This window comes from Balaenoptera acutorostrata, chromosome 12 (genome assembly GCF_949987535.1).
Source record: "Balaenoptera acutorostrata chromosome 12, mBalAcu1.1, whole genome shotgun sequence".
NCBI classification, from domain to species: domain Eukaryota; kingdom Metazoa; phylum Chordata; class Mammalia; order Artiodactyla; family Balaenopteridae; genus Balaenoptera; species Balaenoptera acutorostrata.
The window spans coordinates 794,640-816,656 of record NC_080075.1 but is presented as its reverse complement, the minus strand read 5'-3'; the positions used below and the strand labels follow the sequence as shown (position 1 = coordinate 816,656).

Here is a 22,017-nt window from a genome sequence, read left to right as displayed (position 1 = left end):
ACTGCAGGCATACCATCTGCCACGTCCCACTCAGAGGTGAGCGGGCACACTCATTACCCCGGTTCACCTGTGAGGGACCAGCGCCGCGTGTCAGGGGGCCACTGAGCATGGGTCCAGACACGCACCTGCCTTTGTCTCTGGTCTCCTCTCGTGCACCGTTACCATGAAAGGAACTCCCACAGCGGCCCTGGGAATTCACAGCCACCTCCTTGGGGAGCAGCTCCCCGATGTGTCAGCTCAACCTCCACAATTACCCGCTTTTTCAGGAGAAATCATCCCAACCTCTTGTTTTCTCTCTGCACGACTTCTGTTCACAGTCATGTTTTCTGGGGCCGCAGAGGCTCATAGAGGCAGAAGGACACAGTGACCCCTCAGGGAAGAGGGCGAAGGAAGGACGGCTGGCAGACCCATATCCCCAGGGGTCAAACCAGACCCAGCCACTGTGCCTGATGCAGGCGGGCGTAGCGGAGCTCCGGCCTTCCCGCCGGGCGCTGCGGGCGTCTCATGGGGCATCTCCAGCTGTGACGTCCACGATCCCTGGATGCATCGCGTCTCTGCCACGAGGTCATGTTCTGCTGGAGCGGTCAATGTTACCTCTGTCCTCACCTCTGCTCACAGACCACCTATAAGGCTCTGACCTCTGCATGCATTAGGCTTATAAAGCCGTGACCCAGGGGCCTATCTCAGGAAGACGATGGAAGAAACAGCCCAGCAGCAAAAAGAAATTTCACTGTGAGTCTGTTTACAGACAGAAATAGACCCACAAAAAAGAAAAAAGAAAGAAATAGACCCACAGACATAGGTAACAAACTTATGGTTACCAAAGGGGAAGTGGGGGGAGAAATTAGGAGTTTGGGATTAACATATACACACTACTATATATAAAACAGGTAAACAACAAGAACCTACTGCATAGCACAGGGAACTCTACTCAATAGTTTGTAATAACCTATATGGGAGAAGAATCTGAAAAGGAATAAATATATATATACGTATAACTGAATCACTTTGCTGTACACCTGAAACTAACACAACATCGTGAATCAACTATACTTCAATTTAAAAAAATGAATTAACTAAAATAAAAGAATTACAACCAGAAAAAAGAAATGTCACGGTGCCTTTAGTTCTGTCAGCAGGGTATTTAATCTACAGCAAACACAGTGGTTCTTTAACAATCCCCTCCCCTCCCATCAGTTTATACTTAGCTGAACGCATGGTTTCTCACGTAAGCCGGGAGGGAGCACAGGTCACAACCCTCGTGTTGATCGGGGCTCCACTGGGGATGCAGAGCCACCGGGAGTGACACAGAGGGAACCAGGCACCCGTAACTGTAGGGCAAGGCTGTGGCCTGAGGTCGGCGGGGCCGGCCATCAGGAGGAAGGTTGAAGGTCACGTGAGTGAGAGCAAGGACTGTGGGGCACCTGTCTTCACCTGCAGCCTCAGCTCAGGGCCTCCCGCAGGGGAAGCCGTGCCCTCCGCCGAGCCCTGCCTGCCCCGGCCGGGACCCGGTGCCAGGCTGCTGTCCCACAGTCGCGGTTGTGCCGTGGTTCCTCTCTCGCCGGCTTCACAGCATCGGAGAGAAAGCCTCTGCCCCAAACCTTGCACATGTTCGTCTCGTGCCCACCTTCCCCTGGACACATGCTGGAAAAGGGACTCTGGAAGCGGAGGCCCCGTTGGCCAAGCCAACACCCAAGTCCAGAGTCTGGCAAACCCGAGGTGTGGGGGCCCGATGGGCCCATCACAGCTCCCGGCCCTTGTCTGAGCCTGTGCCCACCTGCCTCTGGTCCTTCCCCCCTCCTTCCTCTCTCCTCTGCCTCACAGAGCCCAAAGAACTGGCCCCAAAAATCTTGTCTGCGAGGGTACAGAAGGCAGAGCCAGGCTTCTCTGCGGAGGAAGAGGGCCAGGCTGGGGAGGGGCAGGGGCAGGTCCCAGCCCTCATACTGGGGCCCTTGCCGCCCTGTTCTCACCACACACTGTCACGCACGTGCAATATATGTTTATCCAGCGCCTACTCTGTGCCAGAGGGGAGGGTCCTGTCTCATTGGCAGTGAGTCCTTAGCAAGTGCCCAGCGGGCAGTGTATCTGCTGGACGGATGGACAGCGGATGAATGAACGGACACAGTGGGAAGCAGGGCGCTTTCTGGGGAACACGGCTGTGGGACGTTCCCTGCAGGGCATGTGCCTCACGATCCCTCACACGAAACTTAGACGCAGAGAGGCCTGAGGAGGGACCACCATGTGGGGCTCCAACTGTGAGGATCTGATTTAATTCAGCACCTTGTGGCTTCTTAAAACGGCTTTTGGGTTTAATTCCAGGTGACCCAAGTAAGTACAGGTGAGCGATCGCTACACACAGGCAGACAGGAAACCCAGGAGCACTGATGGGCTTCCCATGACCTGTTATGGATTGCTTTGCAAGTTTAATTACATTGGTTCCTTCAAACACAGCTCATGGCTGATTAATAAAAATATGTTTTCTATTTACGAGATGTGGATACTTACCATCCCGTTATACTTCACAGGCAAAATAAGACTTCATAAATGTGGGTGCAAATTATGTTTAACTTGTATCAATAGATTAGAGATTCAGCTTGGCTAATCCTGATGCAATTAGGTGAATTTAAAAGGATGTTGAGAAAAACCTAGGGCCAGGACAGGAATAAAGATGCAGACGTAGAGAATGGACTTGAGGACACGGAGTGGGAGGGCGAAGCTGGGGCGAAGTGAGAGTAGCATCAACATATATACACTACCAAATGTAAAATAGATAGCTACTGGGAAGCAGCCGCATAGCACAGGGAGATCAGCTCGCTGCTTTGTGACCACCTAGAGGGGTGGGATAGGAAGGGTGGGAGGGAGACGCAAGAGGGAGGGGATATGGGGATATATGTATATGTATAGCTGATTCACTTTGTTATACAGCAGAAACTAACACACCATTGTAAAGCAATTATACCCCAATAAAGATGTTTAAAAAAAAAGGATGTCGAATCCATTTTCTTTTCCTGAAGACAGTAGTCTTGGAATGACTCTTAGATTTTTTCAGTGGTCTTTCTGTTCTCATCATTATAAAAAGAACTTCTGATCTTAAATTCTGCCACCCCATATATGGGGAATTGAGTACAGGAGTCCCACAGCCCTCCTTACCCGGCACTGTGACACTTATTCTTTAGAAAAGAGAATCTCTCTTCTCAGTGACCGAGGGTCCCAGGAGGGTCCTTTCACTAGCTCCCTCTTCTATGTCTCAGTCTCGCGTGTGACTACGGGTGGGAGGGTGGAGAGGGATGCAGGAATCTGGTACACACGGGCACTTCTGCACAGCAGGCATAAGGTGGGTTATAAGTGTCTGTCCTCCTGGGGTGCCTGGAAGCAGGACCCACTGCTTCCTCCTGGAAGTAGCACCGGCTCCGAGTGGGTGACTCCCGGGGCAGTGGACCCAGGACGCTGGAAATTACAACAGGCCCGACTGACCCTGAACCAGTGCCATAGGCAGGTGGCATCTGCCGTGGCTGGAATGTGGTAGAGTCCCTGGGTGTCCACATCCTAGCCCTGCAGCCACTCGCCCGTGGCACCTAGAGATGCTCGGGTACTCGAGGGCCCCCTCCCAAGCCGTGCTCGGAGCCACGACCCACAAAGTCACTCTCGGGACTGAGAGATACCCTTCCCACCCCTGCGTTGGCAACGCTTAGAACTTACATTTTGAGAATCATGGACTCAGAGCCATGGGCACCTTCAAGATAACTGGCTCGTAGCGGCCAGTGCAGAGTTCCCTCCACCTGTGACCTGACGGTCAGCGCCAGATGGCCGGTCACTGGAAGGTCAGGCCTGGGACAGTCCTGGGAGGTGGCTGTCCACGCCTTCCGGCATCAGGTGAGATCAGGTGCAGTTCACACGGGAGGATGGGGGCAGAGGTGACCTGTGTCACTCAGGCACTGTCCTCTGGCTGGAAGGGGCTCCCCGACCCTGAGCAGGCCCGGCATCACCACGGAGGGTGTGGTCCCACATCATGACCCCCACCACCTGGGATGCCACACTGGACACGAGTCAGAAGTGGACCTTCACTGTGTCCACGCACAGACTGTGGCGTTTGTTTATTACAGAACCACAGTTACCCTAACAAACGCACAGGCAGTGACTCCGTTGCTGCTTGAATATTTTCATGCTGAGAAACTTCCTGCTTTGCGGGCAGTCCACTCTGTTTGTGAGTTAACAGACCACCGTTGCTCATCGTGACCGAAGTCTCCCCTCCCTCTACCTGCCACGTGGTGACCCAGCTCTGCTGCATACACGGATCCAAGTCCCATTTTCTACACGCTGATCTGTACTTTCAAAGGTTTATGTTTACTGATAGCTGAAATGCAGCTTTGTTGTGGGAGTTTAACAGCTGGGAATGATATGACACACCCATTACACCGCTGAATATTTGAATATGAGGATGTGACTAGAGCAGGCTCTGACTGACCCAAAGGGAAAGCTCACCGTCAGGACAGGAAATGCAGGGCTCAGGGCTGGCTCTGACCCCGCCACGTTCACCCTGGGCCCTTCACCTCCACAGCTCAGAGCCCGTCTCTAGAAGGAGGCTGCAAACCCACTGTATTGGGAGATGGTGTTCTCCCAGGAAAATGGATATTTTCAATCACAAGTTCTGAAACTGTCCCCCCCGCATCAAGAGGTGGCCCTGCATTTCCGCAGCTCTTCGCCCCGACAAGCTGCTGTGCCCACTGCTGGGTGAGCGGCAGCAGAGGGTGCCCGCGTGACTTCTGAGGGGCGACACCTCCCACCACTCGCTCCCGGGGACCCGGCCACAGGGAGAGGCCACCAGCTCCGGCCACCATGGGCCTCACTGCAGGCCAGGCACATGGGCTTCGCGGCCGAGCGGGGGGCGGCGGGGGAGAGCAGCTGTCCCCGCTGAGCCCAAGAGACTGATGTGTGAGCAAGATAACTAGTGCCCTGGTTTCAAGCCGCTAAGTTTGCGGGCGGTTTTTCACGTGGCGGAAGACACTGGACCACTCGCTGTGACACCCCAGGACAGCCTAGGCCTGGTGAGTCCACACCAGGCCCACCAGGTGGTTTCCTAGCAAAAAACAAACCAGAAAAACCGGGGTTTAAAGTATTCGTAGTCCCGCGGGCAGGGTCCACATTCATCCCCGGCGCCTGGGGAAGAGGAAATAGGTACCATTTACGGGAAGTGGGAGGGGCTGATGATAAAGCCAGCGGAGTCCGCACAGGGCCCCGCAGCCCCCAGGCGGCAGGAGGCCGGGTGTGAGGCTGGGGGGTGTGCACATCCCGATGTGGAGTCTGTGATTCCATCTGAGTCCCCTCTGCTGCCTTCATGGGGCTTTTCGGGGACGCCTCATCCCAGGCACACGGAGGCTGTGACCCAGCTTTCCAAGGAGGGTCCCCAATCCCTCCTCTGGGGCCCCATGAGCGAGTGGTGTGTCCTGTCCACTGAGGTGCATGCAGGCTTTCAACACGCATTTTACCCAGAGGGTCTGTGTGTTTCACCACAGCTCAGAGTGGAAACGCTTGGCAGATTCAAAATTCCAACCTTTCCTCAGAAGGAGGTGAATGTTATCTTATCTGAGAAAAGGCTCTGTTATTCTTCTTCATGAGATTGATGATTCTTCATTAGCTCTATATCTTTCACAAGTATTTCACATTTTTCTAGAAAACACATCAGTATTATTTACAATTGACAACCACCCCTTGGATGATTTAAGATGTACTCCTACCAAAGACATGAGTCCAGATATTAAATATTATTCAATGTCAATTACACTGTGATTATTCTGGAAACTTTTCTTTACATTCAATTTTCATTCATTTTTCTCATGACTGTAATTTAAATAAGGGATTTTCTTTATTGGGTTAAACGTGTCCCAGTGCTTTAGCCGATAGCTATGCAGAGCACACAGCTTTGAGCATCTTCTGAGATCTGGGGCCAAACTAAAATAAAGTGTGTTGTGTCTCCAGACTGGAGGAGAATCTCTTATAATTCTTTTTTTATAATAAATTTATTTATTTATTTATTTATTTTTGGCTGTGTTGGGTCTTCGTTTCTGTGCGAGGGCTTTTCTCTAGTTGTGGCAAGTGGGGGCCACTCTTCATCGCGGTGCGCGGGCCTCTCACTGTCGCGGCCTCTCTTGTTGCGGAGCACGGGCTCCAGACACGCAGGCTCAGTAGTTGTGGCTCACGGGCCCAGCCGCTCCGCGGCATGTGGGATCTTCCCAGACCAGGGCTCGAACCCGTGTCCCCTGCATTGGCAGGCGGATTCTCAATCACTGCGCCACCAGGGAAGCCCCTATTATAATTATTTTGAAGACTGTGAACAAAAACATAGGCAATGGTAGGATTATTTTTAATACCTGAAAGCATTTGCGATATTTCTGTCACAGCGCTATGGAAACTGCAGTGGGCAACAAGGAGGCACCTCGTCCGAGTGCAAGGGTCCTTCCTGCAGAGCTGAGGCGACGCTGACTTATTTCTTTAACTGGATGGCCCGCTCCATCAGTTTGAGCAAATTCACATTCAGGTAATCAATCAAGCCCCCACCTGACTGGACTGAGGGAAGCCCGGAGACTGGTCTTGGACTCCACTCCGTGTCGCCCACGAATCCCCACCCCAAGGGGCAGGCTCTGTTTCCAAGGCCCCGCATCCCACAGAGGCAGTTGCCCTGGGAGGACCCAGCCTGCCAGGGGTCTGGGCTCACCCTCTTTTATACCTGGGGCAGCAGCGACGGCCGTCAGACATTCCAGGGCCAGTCCCCGCCCGCAGGCCACCTTCAGCCAGTGGGGCTGCCCAGGGGGCACCTCCTGGAATCACCCTCACACTCGGGCCATGGTCCCCGGGCTCCATCAGTTTGGGCAGCCGGGTCCTGTGTCCTCCGAGCTGTCTTCTCTTTGGACAGATACTCTCTATTCCTTCATCCTAAATTCAAGGACAAGGCCTCTGGATCCTTTTCCATCCTGTCATTAATATCTAGTCCCCAGAATTGGAAACAATCCTGCCGATGGGGTCCGACAACCCGAGGTGCAGTGAGATGATTCCTGCCCCTTCACATCCCCTCACGCATCCTAAGATTCCATCATCCCCCCCCACCCCCGCAGCCGGCCACGCTGACACTCATGTTGGCTCATTGTGCTGTGGGCGCCTGAGTTCCCAAGGTCTCCTCATACGAAGGGCTGTTACGCCAGGCTTCTCCATCATGGACGGATACAGCCGGCTGACTAAACACGTGCAAGTTTAACTGAGTGATAGAAACCTGTGCTTGTAATGCTTCCACTATTCAGATCACACCCTTAAGTTCCTTTATGCTGCAGCTCACCTCCTTTGGCTGCTTCAACCAGAAACTGCCAACTGGGGATCTGGGGGCCAATGGGGCCACACTCACTTTGTTTGGCTAATAGGGTGTTTTTCTGAGAACTGAATGGGGTGCCGACCGTCGAACACAGGGAAACCCACCTAAAAAGCAGTCCCCCAACTTCTCTGGAAAAGCAGAAAGATGGGGTGGGGCTGGGCCGCCACGTCCGCCTTTGCAAGGCCCTGCACAGCCCCCCAAGCCCAGCACAGCCCCCCAGGCCCTGCACAGCCCCCCAAGCCCTGCCACGCAGCCCTCCCGGCCTCTGGGGCCCCCTGGCCCGCAGCCCGCCTGTGCTACGGGCGTGGGTCAAGGCAGGGGCCCAAGGTGGGATTCGGTGGCCAAGGCAGGGGCCCAAGGTGAGAAAGGTGGGATTCGGTGGCCCCGTGTTTGCCCTATGTGGCCCTGGTTGTGTGTAACAAGGGGAGCTGAGCGCAGGGGCGGTTCCCTCTGCCCAACACGCCACGGGTCCTGGAACCCTTTCCTCTCCTTCTGGGTGACCCCTGAGGTGCCGCCAGGCTTCAGATGATCCCCCCCTGCAGCCAGCACACATTTGTCCAGAGAGCGACCACCTGGGCCAAGCTGGGTAGCAGGGGTTTAAAACTTCCAGCCCACGACGGTGTCAGATGAGTGTCATTTGTCAGTGGCTGAAGCCATGAACGAAATGCTTCTGGAGTTTGACCGTGTTTCCTGTCAATGTGGGTTGGGAGGTAGAGGCAGCTGGTACAAGAGAGGGAAGGAGACCACCCACCCCGGGGCCCATCTGCAGTGACCTGGCCCAGCTCTTAGCCTGGGGTCCTGATTCCCATGATCTCTTTGGTTCCTTTTAAAACCTTGCAAGAGCTGGTTTCTGCTGCTTGAAACCCAAAGCACCCAGGGCACGTCACCCTAGACAGCCCCTGCTCTCTGCTACCTCTCCCAGCTTCCCCGAGTCCTGTGTCCATGCCACCTGCTTTTGGATCAAGCATTCTGGGTCCTTTGTTATTCTGAGTGCGGGTCAAAGGGTGGAAGGAGGGCCATGTGTGGCCCCTCCGGGGAGGCCTGGCCCGAGGTCTGGGTCCCCGGGCAGCACGGGAGAGACGCCTCCATCTCTCACTGGCAGTGCTGATGTGAATAATCGTGCACAATCCACACTAGGAGAACCCGGAAGGCAGGTGGGGCAAGTCTCCTGCGGCCGTCAGAGGTCAGGAGCAAAGTTTCAATGAAATGGCAGCCTCACTTCATGGACCAAGGGTGTGACTCAGTATACCCGGAACAGAGACACTAAGATGTGCATTCAAATCACCACTAGGCGAGGATTTGGAGGCTGTTTTTTCGTTAGTTCTGCAAATATTTATTGAACACCTACTATGTGACAGGCATTGCCCTAGGCACTGGGGATATTACAGTGTAAAAATATGTGGCTTGTAGGGAGCTGGTATCTTAGTGGCCTGTGATCTTTTCCACGCATTCGGTTCTGGAGACACAAACATGAACAAAATGCAGCCACAATGATTTCATAACTATAAGCCCCACCTTCCTCACATGCAAAATGAGGTTAAAATAATTACCCGACAGGGCTGTTTAGAGGATTAAATAAAAAGATGCACGTTCGTGGTATGGAAGCCTCAACAAGTATTACTTTCTCCCTGGAAAGTCAAAAAAGCTACACTTAGCTTCACAAACCGCAAGACAGCCTGACCGACCGGGAATAGGAGCCTCGCGCCCTTCTGCTGTAGCCCACGCTCGGAGATGTGCACGGTCCAGCGTCCTGCCCTGAACCAGGCTGCGCCGACCCCGGACTGGGCCCAGAGCGGCCACGAGGGGGCAGCGCTCGGCAGGGAATCTGTGCCACCGGCCGCGGCCCCGCGGCCCCCGGGCCTCCGTGCGCTCTTGCGTCGCTCTGACGCGCCCGAAGGCGGGCGCCGGGAAGGAGACCGCGTCTCCCCTCGCCTGCGCCTCCCGAGAAGGGGGTCGAGCGCGTCCCCAAGGGCGCCGTGCGCGAGGCTGGGGTCCGGCGGGCAGCGGCGCAGTCTTGGACGCGCGTCGCCGGGAGGACCCCGGCGCCCTCCCCTCCGCTTCGCTCGGCGCCCCGCGCCCACCCCGGCTCCGGAGCTGTCACTTCCGCGCGCCGCCGGGTAGGGGACCGGGCCGTCGTCGAGGAGGATGCCCGGGTGTTGGCTGCGTCCCCAAGCTGCTGGCCGGCGCTGCCCAGGGAGGCGGTCCGCATAGCGCCGCCCAAACTTTCCTTCGCGGCGGCGTCAGGCGGAAACATCCCGCTCCGAGGCTCACGGAGAGCGAAGGGAAGCTCGGGCGCCAGAGGGAACAGGCCCGAGCCTGCGCGGGAGAGCGCCCCGGAGTTCCTGGGGGCCCTGGAGGCGCCCTAAGGGCAGGACTGGTGGCTGCGTGCGCCCAGGCGGAGGCAGGTCCAGGGCGCAGCTGCCCCTTCCCCGTGCCCCGCAGTAGTGACCGTGACCTCCGCGCGCTCCTCGCGCACGTGCTCGCGGCCGAGGACAAGGAGGGGTCCCGCCGCGCCAGCTGGGCAGCCACTCGCGGGCAGGCCAAGGGCGCACAGAGGCGGTGCGGGGGAGCGCGCACGCTGCGCCCCCGCCTCCACGGCATCGGACTGGCCGCTGCGAGCGCGGAGCCGCCGGGTGTTGTGCCCGCCCGGCAGCGCCGCTGGACTCCGTGCGGGGCGGACTCGCGGAGGGACAGGTGTAGCCCGTATTCTGGGGCGCCTCGCGCCGAAGAACTGGGTGAGCTCGGCGGCCCGGAGGGGGCTCGCGGGGCTCGGAGCTTCGATCCCTGCCACGCAGGCCGGTTGGCACCACTTGGCGCTGCCAGCCGCAGGGAAGGAAGTCGCGGCGCAGCCCGGTTCCCCAGCGGCTGTTCGGACGCGACCCTGGCGCCCACTGCCCGCGGCGGCCTCCGCAGCGGCCCCGGGACCTAGAGGTGCGCGCCGCCGCCGGCGCCGCCCCCATGCTGCTCGGAGCGCCCAGGCTGTGCGCGTCCAGGGCGGCCGCCGCTGCGCAGAGCGAGGGCGACGGCGACAGGCTGGGCGGGGACATGGACGAGTCGTCGCTCCTGGACCTGCTGGAGTGCTCCGTGTGCCTGGAACGCCTGGACACGACGGCCAAGGTGCTGCCCTGCCAGCACACCTTCTGCCGCCGCTGCCTGGAGAGCATCGTGTGCTCGCGCCACGAGCTGCGCTGCCCGGAGTGCCGCATCCTCGTGGGCTGCGGCGTGGACGAGCTGCCCGCCAACATCCTCCTGGTGCGCCTGCTGGACGGCATCCGCCAGCGGCCCCGCGCCGGCGCCAGCCCTGGCAGCAGCCCGCCCGCGCGTCCTGGTCCGGGCCCCGGCCCCGGTTCGGGGGCGGCCTCGGCGCTCGCGGGTGCTGGGGGCAGCGCCCCTGGCTCCCCGGTTCTCCTCCCCGCGGCGACCAGCGCCAACGCCAGCCTGCGCGAGCTGGCAACCAGCAGGAGCGCGCCCCCAGCAAAGGTGGGTATGCGCTTCGCAGAGGTGTGAGTGTGCTGGTGGCGGGGAGGGCAGCGAGGAAGGGCAGGGGACCAGAGGTGCTCCGCGATGGCCTTCTTTCTCGACTTGCTTCCCCCCAGGGACTCCGTGAGTGTAACCCTCCAAGTCCCACTTGGCAACTCTTGGACATCACGTGCTCCCCTCCCGCCCCCTCCCCTTTGAACTTCTCTTTGGCACCTGCCTTCCGCCCATCCTCTCCCCTGGAATCCCTTTCCACCTGCACTTGCTCTGTGGTGGCCTGTGCGTGTGTGGCAGCCCCCGGCCTTCCCTGAGGCGGGCAGGGCTCCCTGCCCCCCTGCTCCCCTTCAGTCCCTCGCAGGGCTGGGCCTCTTTCCCCACCTTTTAACTTTGCTGGGCCCTCCATCTCCCCAGACACAGCCTTCTTCTCCTGGACCCCCAGACCAGCCCTCTCCACACCCTCGCCCGCCTGGACTGAAGTTAGCACCTAGTGTTCTCCCAGGTTCTGGCTGCTGGGAAGATGGTGGGCCTCCTGCCTGGTGTCTGGCCAGGGAGGACCTGGCAGAGGCAAGTGAGTGCCTGGGTTGCAAGAATGCAAAGTACAAACTCCTTTAGCAGGAGGGGAGAAGTTAACCTGGAGCCCAGGAATGTTTGGCGCAGCCCTTCTGGACTTGGCCTGTCAGGCAGCCCTGGTCCTCCCCTGGGTTCTCAGGCCCATTGTGTTCCCACTGGGTTGCTATTTGAGGGGTGTGTGTGTGTGTGTGTGCAGCTACATTGTACAGCATGGACTGCTTCTGTTTCAAAGACCTTATCTTGAGGGTTCCGGTGATTTGGTTTCAAGAGCTACTTAGAGTGTGTCATTTCACACCCTCGGCCACCTTGGGCACTGTTGCTGGGGGAAGGATAGCCCATGGGATGCTGGTTTAAGTGAGAAACAAGGAACTACTCATGTTTTGTATTTTCTTTAAATGTAGAGATGCTTGAAAAGATTGTTGATTTATTGCAAATATCATTCATTTTAGAAAGCACAACCGTATCCCTCTACTTTTGACCTTTTAAAGATCTGGTGGTGTATAAACCATTTAACTAATCCTTCCCAAATGTGAAGTGCTGAGGTGAGGGGCAAGTTCTCCATCCGAATTGCTCAGCACTGCAGTGTCTCTGAGGTTAGGAACTTAAGCCCTTGAGTGTTAAGCTTTGGAGTTAAAAGTCAGACTTTGCCAAACTGGGCTTTTCCTATAGATCAGGGAAATGGAGAATCAGGGAGAATGCCCATTCTCAAGTCAAGAATAGTCAAGGAATATTTATAAATGGGATCACTGCTAAAGAGGAGTTGATGTTAATTTATTTGGTTTTAATTGTGATTAAATCCAGTTACAAGTGTTCTTATTACAGGTTTTCAAAGTTTTCTTTCCTGCCTTGCTGTTATTATCTAAAGTATTATAATTAAAGGTCTTTATTTGCGAAGTAACCAGGTTACTTCCTCTTGCTCAGAGAACTAAATGATTTTTGGAATGATGCTTCCAGTGGGGACGTTTTGTGAATCGTGTTTGATCAGGAGGGTGTGGGGTAACAACCGGCCTTGAGGCAGCTCCTGGGCTCCGTGGCATTTGTGGCATTTAAAGACATTTGTGAAGGGGCTGAACTTACAACTTTTATTCATAACACTTAGTACCAGGGCATTAATTTTTGTCGCCTGGATTTTGGGATGATTGGTTGACTTTCTCTCTGGACACATACATACAGCTAACAGACTATGTCCAGAGCTGTCTGAGCCTAGCGGACTCTGGAACACGTTTCCTTTTTTTCTTTTTCCTGTGTTATCTCAGTGTGACCCTCGGTCCTTTCTTCCAGGTCCCACTCGCCAGGGGAACTAAGCTTGGGTCCTAGGAAGAGTCTGAATTAAATCTGATATTACATTTGATCATTTTCAGAGAAGAAAGAAAAAGTAGTGGCCCTGTGGACTGTAGTATCATCTAGCCTTTAATCTCCTGATTTTCAATAGTCACTGGGAGTCTTCTCGGGCAACCAGACGTCCCGCATAGGGGGCTGCACCGTAAGCAGCTCTGTGAGCGTGGCGGGCAAAGCCTTCAGCTGACCATCACTTCCAAATAGTCTCTGGTACTTGACTGTCCACTGGATTAAGTCCTGGGCCCGGGTGTTGCCGCGTGCTGTTTAATAGATGGGCACTCGTTATCAACGGGTACCATATATGCCTTAGTAGTAGGTGACTGTAAATATAAGACAGTCCCGTTTCCCAGTGAGATGCTGCTCCAACCTTCCTTTGGGATGTGTGGACGTTTTAGGTGGGTAGATTAGCAGATATCCGCTTAAATGTTTGTTAATTTAGTGACAGGTGGCTGCTGGGAATGTACTCACTCCGTTTGGTTCCTGAAGCACTTTCCACACCGTTCACTCACATCTTTCACCGGCATTGCCTGGACCCTCCAGCCTGGTGGGCGGAGCTCTGCTTTCACCTGTGCCTCTGAGACGAGGCATCAGGAATCAGTTAATTGTGCCGCCCTGGAACTTTTACACCGTGTTATGATGCCCAAGGCTAGCAAATGCTTGCCATCCTGTGCTGGCGCTCAGAGCCGCCTTAGCCCTTTGAATGCGCTGCCATCGCAATTGCTGAGTTTCTTGGCCTAATCTGTTTTTTGTTCTGTTTTACAGTTTTGCAAGGTGACCCCTTAAACACCCTAACTACATTGATGGAGGTTTTCAGTGCAACTTGTCTTTCCAAGAGGGTTTTGAGGTTCTCAGTTGAGTAATTCAGAGAGTACTTTTTATTTTTTTATTTTTTTATTTATGGCTGTGTTGGGTCTTCGTTTCTGTGCGAGGGCTTTCTCCAGTTGCGGCAAGTGGGGGCCACTCTTCATCGCGGTGCGCAGGCCTCTCACTATCGCGGCCTCTCTTGTTGCGGAGCACAGGCTCCAGACGCGCAGGCTCAGCAACTGTGGCTCACGGGCCTAGTCACTCCGCGGCATGTGGGATCCTCCCAGACCAGGGCTCGAACCCGTGTCCCCTGCATTGGCAGGCAGACTCTCAACCACTGCGCCACCAGGGAAGCCCAGAGAGTACTTTTTAATGTGTCTGAATCAGGGTCTAATATATCAGACAGTTCCAATTTTTTGGTGATTATTTTGGTGGGAATCCCTTGCCTTATATTTGGCATACACAGCTTTTGCTACGTACCTGCACTGGGCCGGGCACCATCCTGGGTGAGCCAGGCAGGTGTGTCCCCTGTTGGAGCTGGTGTTAGGGGCCGAAGCCGTTGTGCTCTCAGGAGGTTCCTGTGGGCACGGGGCAGGTGTCGGCCAGAATTCTGTGAATGTTAAAGGGAGGACGTTATCACAATCAAAGAACTCTAGAAGGCTTGGGTAAGGCTCTTGCTGATGGGAAACCATGTTAGAACCTGATTAATTTGCCTGCAGGTACTTGGAGATGTTTAAGTTGGAAACCTGTGTATCTCTTGGCCAGTGTGACTGGGACCCAGTAATGAGAGAGTGAAATGAATCACACAAATGGTGTCTATTAGATATTTTATCTTATAAACACACACATATAATAATTCGCCATTTTTTGGATGCAGGATCTGGACTGTTCTTCGCGTTCCAACCTGTCTTTCAGTCACAACCTATGATTTCCTATTTGTTTCTTTCAAGTGGACTGGGAACTAAGAGACCTTCCAAAAATTCTGAGTGGAGCACCTTCCAGATTTTACATAATCCCCCCTCAATGTGTTCTGGTTTTGTTCCTGCCGATGTGACAGTTTTAAAGCTGTCTCTCTTTGGTGAGTCTTTCCTAAGCAGTCACCTTGGTTTTCCAAGGAGTGACTTCTTGTGCACTTAGATTTCTTTGGTTTGCATACTATTTAATTAGTTTATGTTTATATGTAAGTATGTAAGCACACTGGCATCAACATGCTTGGGAATCCAGACTCCCTGGGCAGGAGTGACGGCCTGGGCAGTGGCTGGCCAGGCGGCAGCCCTCCGTGGGGTGGACGCTCTGACTGTCCAGTGCAGGGTTAGGGTTAGGACATGACTGCGTCGTGGGGGCGGGCGGCTGTGGCTTGGTCTGGGGTGTAACGGGGACTCCAGAGAAGAGGCCTGGAGGCCTCACGAAAGCCAGGCAGCTCCCGGGACGGCAGACAGTGGTGACTGTGGTCACTGTGATGCCGGGGCAGACGCCGGCCTTTGTGACACATGAGTCACGGCAAGTATTTCGGGACGTGTTTTCAGAAGGGCGGTGGGATGCGTGACCGTTGATGGAGCGTCTGCTGTGTGCAGGGCGGGCCGGGTGGTGTGTGTCTCCTCGCTTCCCGACCGCAGCTCAGAGAGGCAGCTGGTTAGCACATGGGAAGCTGAGCTCCGAGACCCCATCGCTCAGGGGCACTGGAGTTGGGGTGACCTTGAAAGGTGAACTCTGGACGTACCGGCTAACTGGCTTCCTGGTTAGACGCCTCTCCCTACCACGAACCTGCTTAATTAGAGACCCTGGTCCCAAACCAAGTGGGCTGGGCCCTGAGGTCCACTCTGCACGCGGCTGCAGCTGCTTTTGGCTCGGCTGCTGTGGCGGGCTGGTGTGGAGTGCGGTGGAGGGGGTCCCCGGGGAGTGCGGTGGCTTTGGGGGCAGGTCACTGGCAGCCATAGGTCTGGAGCCCGGGGTGCCTGAGGTTTGTCCGGGGCTCCGTTCTGTCCTCAGGGATGCGTCCTCATCCGTCTTTCTGCTCTGCCACCATCCCGGTGTCACCCCAGCCCCACCCAGGTGTCTCAAGGTTAGATGCAGGGGCCTTGGGCATCTCGTCCTAGTGACATTCCGAGAGGCCAAGTGGTCACTCTCCAAGTTGGGGAGCAGACCTGACTCGGCCATCCTCACTCGCTTCCCCCTGGCCGGAGCCCAGACCAGCCCATCTCGGGGGGGTTTGGGACCCAGGACCACCTCCCCCTGAGGCTGCGGCCCCTTCCCACCCCCATCCCGAACTAGGTGACGGAGGGATCCCTGGGCTCCTCAGGGTCCTGTGAGGATGGAGGGTGGGGGACTTGGTGGGCAGCCAGGACTGGCACGGGGTGGGGTGTGTGTTAGTCGCTTGGCAGATGGTTTAGCTTTTCTGGGCCTTCTTATCAGTGAGTGAGGGCACCTGTCTGCTTTACTGGGTGACAGAGGCAATGCAGGTGCAGGCTTAGCGCACCCTGTGGGCCGTTGGCTCGGCGCCACGACTAACATGCATCTCGAAACCTCGAATCACCACTGAGGTGCGCTCCACAGGCCCACCTCACTGCTAGTGGGGTCAGTATACGGTGTCCTAAATTACGGGTGTGTGTGTGTGTGTGTGTGTGTGTGTGTGTGTGTGTGTGTGTGTGTGTGTGTGTGTGTGTGTGTGTGTGTGATGCGTGTTGTGCCTCTAGGTTCAAAGTCTGCTGAGTTCCCATGACTGGATTGTTGAGTCTTGATGAGCGTCTAGCCAAGGGCTTGAACCTGTTTCACCTTTAAATTGCTTCCAGGTTTTATCTTTGTTATCGAGGTAGCGTGCTTGATCCTTATAAGTGTCATTAAAGTGAAAAAAAGTCCAAAAGGTCATCTGTTTCAAGGAAGGCAGCCGGGAACGTAATCCTGCTCAGCGTGACACACTGGTCAGGGCTCTGCTGAGAGGGAAGCATAGCTACCCCGTCTGCAGGATGGGTGGCCCACCTACACCTCCCTTGTCTGCAGGACGGACTCACACCGTTGTTCCTTCATCCAGCGTGTGAGGCTCGCCAGAGCAGGACGAGATTGCGTCTCAATTATACAGTTGTTTCAAGGGTGCATTTCAGTTCAATCTGTATTTAATCTTTATTTTCGCAGTTAACGTGCTGTTTTTCAAGGTACGTTTTTGAAATAAAACATCAAGGATTCAGTTAGGGAGAAATGATCTTTATGGCGCTTGAAGGGACAAAGGTCACTTTTTGTCAGATTTGCCTTCCTCGGTCGATCTTCGGATTTGAAGAATTTGATGCACGTGTGATGTCTGTCCTGTTGGAATTCTGATTCACCTTGAAAGACGAGGGTGTCAGAGGTGTCAGCTGTGGGGAACGGTTTAAGAACTGTGACATGTCTCCCTTCTCCCTCTGAGCAACGTTGGAATGAGAGCGTGTGAAGCAGCAGCTCGATGCGGACACTGTTCACAGGCTGCACCTTTGAGCTGGACTCTGGCCGCGCTGCCGTGCGGATGACGAGTGACACCGGCCCTCTCGCCTGCCGAGTGTTTGCGGTGGGAATGAGTCCACGGTGCTCATCTGGAAACGGAAGACACTAGGATCTTGGCTCTTCTACTTCTGGGATGTGTGTCCGCTGCTCCCGTGAATTTCTGTGAGTTTCAGTGAATTAGAATTCGCTGCAGGAATTCGGGTCGACAGAAGCAGCAAGTGACATCTAGAAACCCGCCGGCACCAGAAGCAGGTGTGAGTTGTTGTGGAGCCGAGGGGCTAGGGACGGGAGGGTGGGTTTTGGGCGGTGCCGAGCCGGGCGGGAGCACTTGGGGCACAGGGGGCCGTCACACAGCCGTGCAGATGGGCCGGTGATGCATGCCTCTCTACTTCACTGAATGCATATCTGAGGACCTACTACGTACCAGGCACTACAACCAGCACCCAGGTACTTGGGGTAAGAATTATTTTGGCCTAGGAAGTGGCACAGTTTGCCTGCCACCTCACCAGCAAATGCAGCACGAAGCGCATCTGAAACAGCGGAGACGTCCCGGCAACAACAGCTGCCGTGCGTTCATTTCTCCTACACACAAAGCTGAAGTACCACCACCTTGTCCCTACACGTGTTCCAGAGATTTCTACATAAGACATAAATATTTTTTTTTTTTTAAATTTATTTATTTATTATTTATGGCTGTGTTGGGTCTTCATCTCCGTGCGAGGGCCCCCCCCAAGCTGTGGCAAGCGGGGGCCACTCTTCATTGCGGTGCGCAGGCCTCTCACTGTCACGGCCTCTCTTGTTGCCGAGCACAGGTTCCAGACGCGCAGGCTCAGTAATTGTGGCTCACGGGCTTTGTCGCTCCGCGGCATGTGGGATCCTCCCAGGCCAGGGCTCGAACCCGTGTCCCCTGCATTGGCAGGCAGACTCCCAACCACTGCGCCACCAGGGAAGCCCAAGACATAAATATTTACTGTTGATGGATAAACCGTTGGATTCCTTAACTCTTTATAATCATCCTCCCAATTCTACATGACCTAAAAATTGCACCTGTTTCCCTCCCCAAGCCCGTCTGAAGGTAACGAAAGCCAGTGTGTTTGTGCAGCATGAGGTGTCAGGACCGGAGGGGCACGTGGCCTGTGCCCTGTTAACACCACCTGGAAACAGACCACCAGTGAGCACAGCGGTGGCATCTCGCTGGTGGAGTGTGACCTGGCCTGGTGACAGAGAAGGGGAGGGCCACACAGGGCGCTGGTGCTCCCAGCGGGGTTGCCACGGTGGCCACAGACGTCCCTGATGGCACCTGGCGATGGGCTTTATGTTAACATTTGTGTCCTTTAATGATCTCTTCTATGTATGCCAAGTGGTCCACTAAAAAAATTATGGCAGTTACGTGAGGTTTGATTTGGAACAGATTTAAATAAAAAGTAAGTCAGATTTAAAGTAAATGTTGTGAGGATGAGACCTGGATGACTAGTTTGGATAAAAACTGCCTGGAGTCCTAGAATGACCAGAGTTCATTTTCCCTGAGCAGCTTGACTTTTACCTTTTCAACCCCTCGCTTGCTCTGTGCCTGAGATGCTGGGGCCTGGGCTGCATTCGTGCTGAGGATTTGTAGGATGGAGAAGTTGGATGAGGTGAGTGTGAGAAGCAGGGCAGCACTTTATGCTTGGAAGCCAGCGTTTGGTTTTTCAACTCAAATAGCAAGTGTGAAAACTTGGGATTTGTTTGAGGCTGAAAATATAAATGGGCAAGAAGTTTTAAAAGTGACATGCGTCCACCTGCAGCCAGGGGCCCACATGGCCTGGAGTCATGTTCGTGTCCAGGAGCCTGTCAGGTGCCAGGCCAGGATGTGGACACAGCAGAAAAGTGACACAAGGTTCTGAACTAAGAGACGGGTTTGGGGCAAAGGACATGGTCAGGCAGGCTCTCCCGCCACTGAGGGCTGAGGGTGAGACAGGTGGGACGGGGAGACAGGTGAGCCTGGGCCTCTGGGCTGGTCCCGTGCTCACGGCAGGGCTGTCTGATGAGCTGAGTGGAAGGGCCTGCCCTGGTATTGACATCTTCTGGGGCTTGGGGTCGTCTTTGATTTTCCCCCTTCAGCTGTGTCTGCGTCACCAAGTTTCATCATGACTCCCGGGAGGGACAGTTAACATCTTCCTTTCTGCCCCTGCAACATCGGCCGGGTCCCTGCTGGCCAAACTCCCCACCGGGTGCCGCTGTCCCCAGTCTGCTGTGCCCCCAGCCGGGTGACCACCCTAAGATGCCGTTTGGGTCACAGGTGCCCTCCACTCTTCCCTTTGGGCAGGTTCTAGGTCCCTGTCCTGCCCCACCTGGGCCCCAGCTGCACGGCCAGGAACTGTCCTGCTCTTCATTCCCGCTGGGCGTTTGCCCTTGGCTTACGTCAGACCACCACTTTGTCCAGCGTCGAGCGCAGGTCTGTCCACGCCTCCTTCCTGTGTCCCTGGGATGTTGCAGAGGAGCATCGACACGTGGTCTGTCCTGCTTCTTACACCCCCGCCCGGCTGCCCTGTCCTTACTGTCTGTCCCCCATTTACCTCCCAGCACTCATGGGCCCTGTGCACTCCCGGAGCCAGTTTCCTACATTCTCATTGAATGTCTGTGCTCCAGAACCTATTCCCTGATTGCCTTCGGGGTCTTGGGTCTTTTCACCCATGCACGTTGCAAGTTCATCAGGGTCAGGCCCATGCCCTTCCTTGGGTCTCGCCCTGCGCAGGAGCAGGACCTTGGCAGCCGGGGCAGGTGATGGTTATCGGTGCACGTGGGCTGCCTGGGGCCAGGCTGATGCCCCCTCCACACATCCTCGAGGTGCGCCTGGGCCCGTGCTGGGCGCAGTGTGACCTCTGTGCTGCAGAGTCCTCATCTGCAAGGTGCTGACCAAGCAGCGTGTAGGCGCCTGGGCACCTCGAGGCTGTGGCCTGATGGGTTCCTACCTAGAAGGAGCCGGGAGAACCCTGGCTGTGCATGAGCACCTCGGAACCTCTGCTGGCAGGGCTGGCGGGGCTGGTGTTACTCTTGAGCCTTGAGTTTTCATCGTAATAAGTATCGGAATGGATGACCCCCAACAAAGTCGGGCTGGGAGCCTGGGGAGGGACCTGGGGGCAAGGGCTGGGGGACCCGCAGAGTCTGCATCTGGATATTTGTTTGCGATCCCTTCTCCCCAAGCTTGGGATGTCCCTCTTGTCTCATTCTGCCTCACCCACTGCAGCCACACACTCTGGGGTGTTTGGGGTAAAGTAACGAACCGCCCCCCTTCAGCTCACTCTGCTCCCGTGTCCCCAGCCGGGGACGGGACCGGAGGAGGCCTCACCCACCCAGGGGAGTCGCTGGCTGTGGGCGGGAGGGCTGGGCTCTCCCCTTTTTCTGGTTTCTATTCCTTTTTCCCCTCTTGGTGACCCTGGAGTGAGTCAGAGAGTGGGTCTTCTTTTTGTCCAAAAGAGAGAGGTGTTGGCTGTACCTCCTTAGAAGGAGAAAGAAATGGCCGAAATGCCTGCTTCTTGGAATCACAGCTGTCAGTGCCACTGGGAGGCTTGTTAGCAGGACGTGAGTCCAGAGAGCCGCTGCTGGGGCCCTCGGGGAGCAGGTGCACGGACGGCACGCTGCAGGCAGGATTGGGTCCACGCGCCACGGGCAGCCCGGGATGAGCTCTGATGCTCGCACGGCAGAGAAACGCTCTGTGTGTATTTGTTATTTCCCATCTGCTGCTTGGTCAACACATCTGATTCACGTTGAGTGAAAATCTTGCTGCCCTAAATGGAATTCTAAACATAGACCCATAAAGGGGCCAGAGAAAGATGTCACGTCAATTATTCAAGAGGGCGTACGTACGAGGTCTCACACTGTCACGATTCCCAGTTCTTTCAAAAGTGATTTATTCTTCATTGTCCACTGAGTGGCCTTTCTAGTTATATCTTTCTGATTCTAGGTCTTAGGGCACTTGGTTTAGTAACTTGAGTTTCTCTTATAAGTATGAGAGGGTAATCATCAGCTGTTAAGGTAAATTGTCCAGAATTAGAGCCTGACCTATTCATTCGCACTCAGTAGTGAATACATTTCAATATATGTAAATGGATTTGTGTACCTATATATATATACACACACATATACTAATATATAGAAAACATACATATACAGATATCATTTTATAAGTTACACATTTACAGTCATTAATTTGGTTGGCAGTTCATCCCTTTGAATGAAAGTTTGGGGACTAGCTGACCTCTGCCGACCTTAGTTTGCTTGAAATGTGTCATGTGCTGAGAAGGCCCGTCCAGCTGGCCTGTTGTGTCCTGTGGCAACAGGAAAGGCCTGTCCGTGCCTGCAGTCTGTCTATCCCCGCGGGTCCCTCTGGCTCTACCGCCAGCTGCTGCAGGACTCGGGCAACGCTGGCCTTCTGGGTGCTGCCCAGGCAGAGCGCGTGGCGTGAAGGACCTGGATGTGTGGCCACCCGGGTGGAGGCCCGAGTGTCACTAGCTGTCACTGTGCTACGTGGGGCCGGCAGAAAGCTGGCATCGTGCGGTCGTGTCTTCTGGACAAATGGGTGAGATGCTGGGGCTGGAGGTGTGTGTGCCGGTGTCTGCAGGTGCAGGTGGACACTTGTGAGAAATGGAGCGAGGTCTGCGTAACTGGCTCTGGGGACCGTGGTTGCCGATGGGGCCGTTTTGATGAGTGATGGACCCCATTAGATCACAGTAAGATGCTCGATGATGTATAATTAAAGATGGCATTAGTCAGGCAGAAACCACAGCATTTAAAAACGGGAACGGGATAATTTCTCAGGCTGACACACACATCCAGGACTTAGGAGACAGGACGCAATGGGGGTGTATCCGAAAGTGAAGCTGCCGCGCTGGTTACAGCTGGTGTCCTCTTAAGTCTCAGATATTTGCAGTGTCAGAGACCACGGTGGTTTAAACATTTATTTTAGGTGAATTGACAGGTTCTGGAACGGTTCTGATTGGTGACTCTACCAAAAAAAA

The 22,017-nt window shown here is 55.1% G+C and overlaps 1 protein-coding gene and 1 pseudogene across 2 annotated transcripts in view; one reads left to right on the top strand and one right to left on the bottom strand.

Moving 5' to 3' along the window:
* Positions 1-9,017: 9,017 nt before the first annotated feature.
* LOC130709428 (collagen alpha-1(I) chain-like) lies at positions 9,018-10,320 on the bottom strand (annotated as a pseudogene).
* The window catches only part of SH3RF3 (SH3 domain containing ring finger 3), a 215,760-nt gene continuing 203,741 nt past the window's right edge, over positions 9,999-22,017 (top strand). For both annotated transcript variants that reach the window (XM_057558593.1, XM_057558592.1), the window contains exon 1: positions 9,999-10,840. In XM_057558593.1, coding sequence (XP_057414576.1) covers positions 10,319-10,840 — 522 coding nt within the window. In that variant the 5' untranslated portion in view covers positions 9,999-10,318. The remainder of the gene's footprint in view (positions 10,841-22,017) is intronic.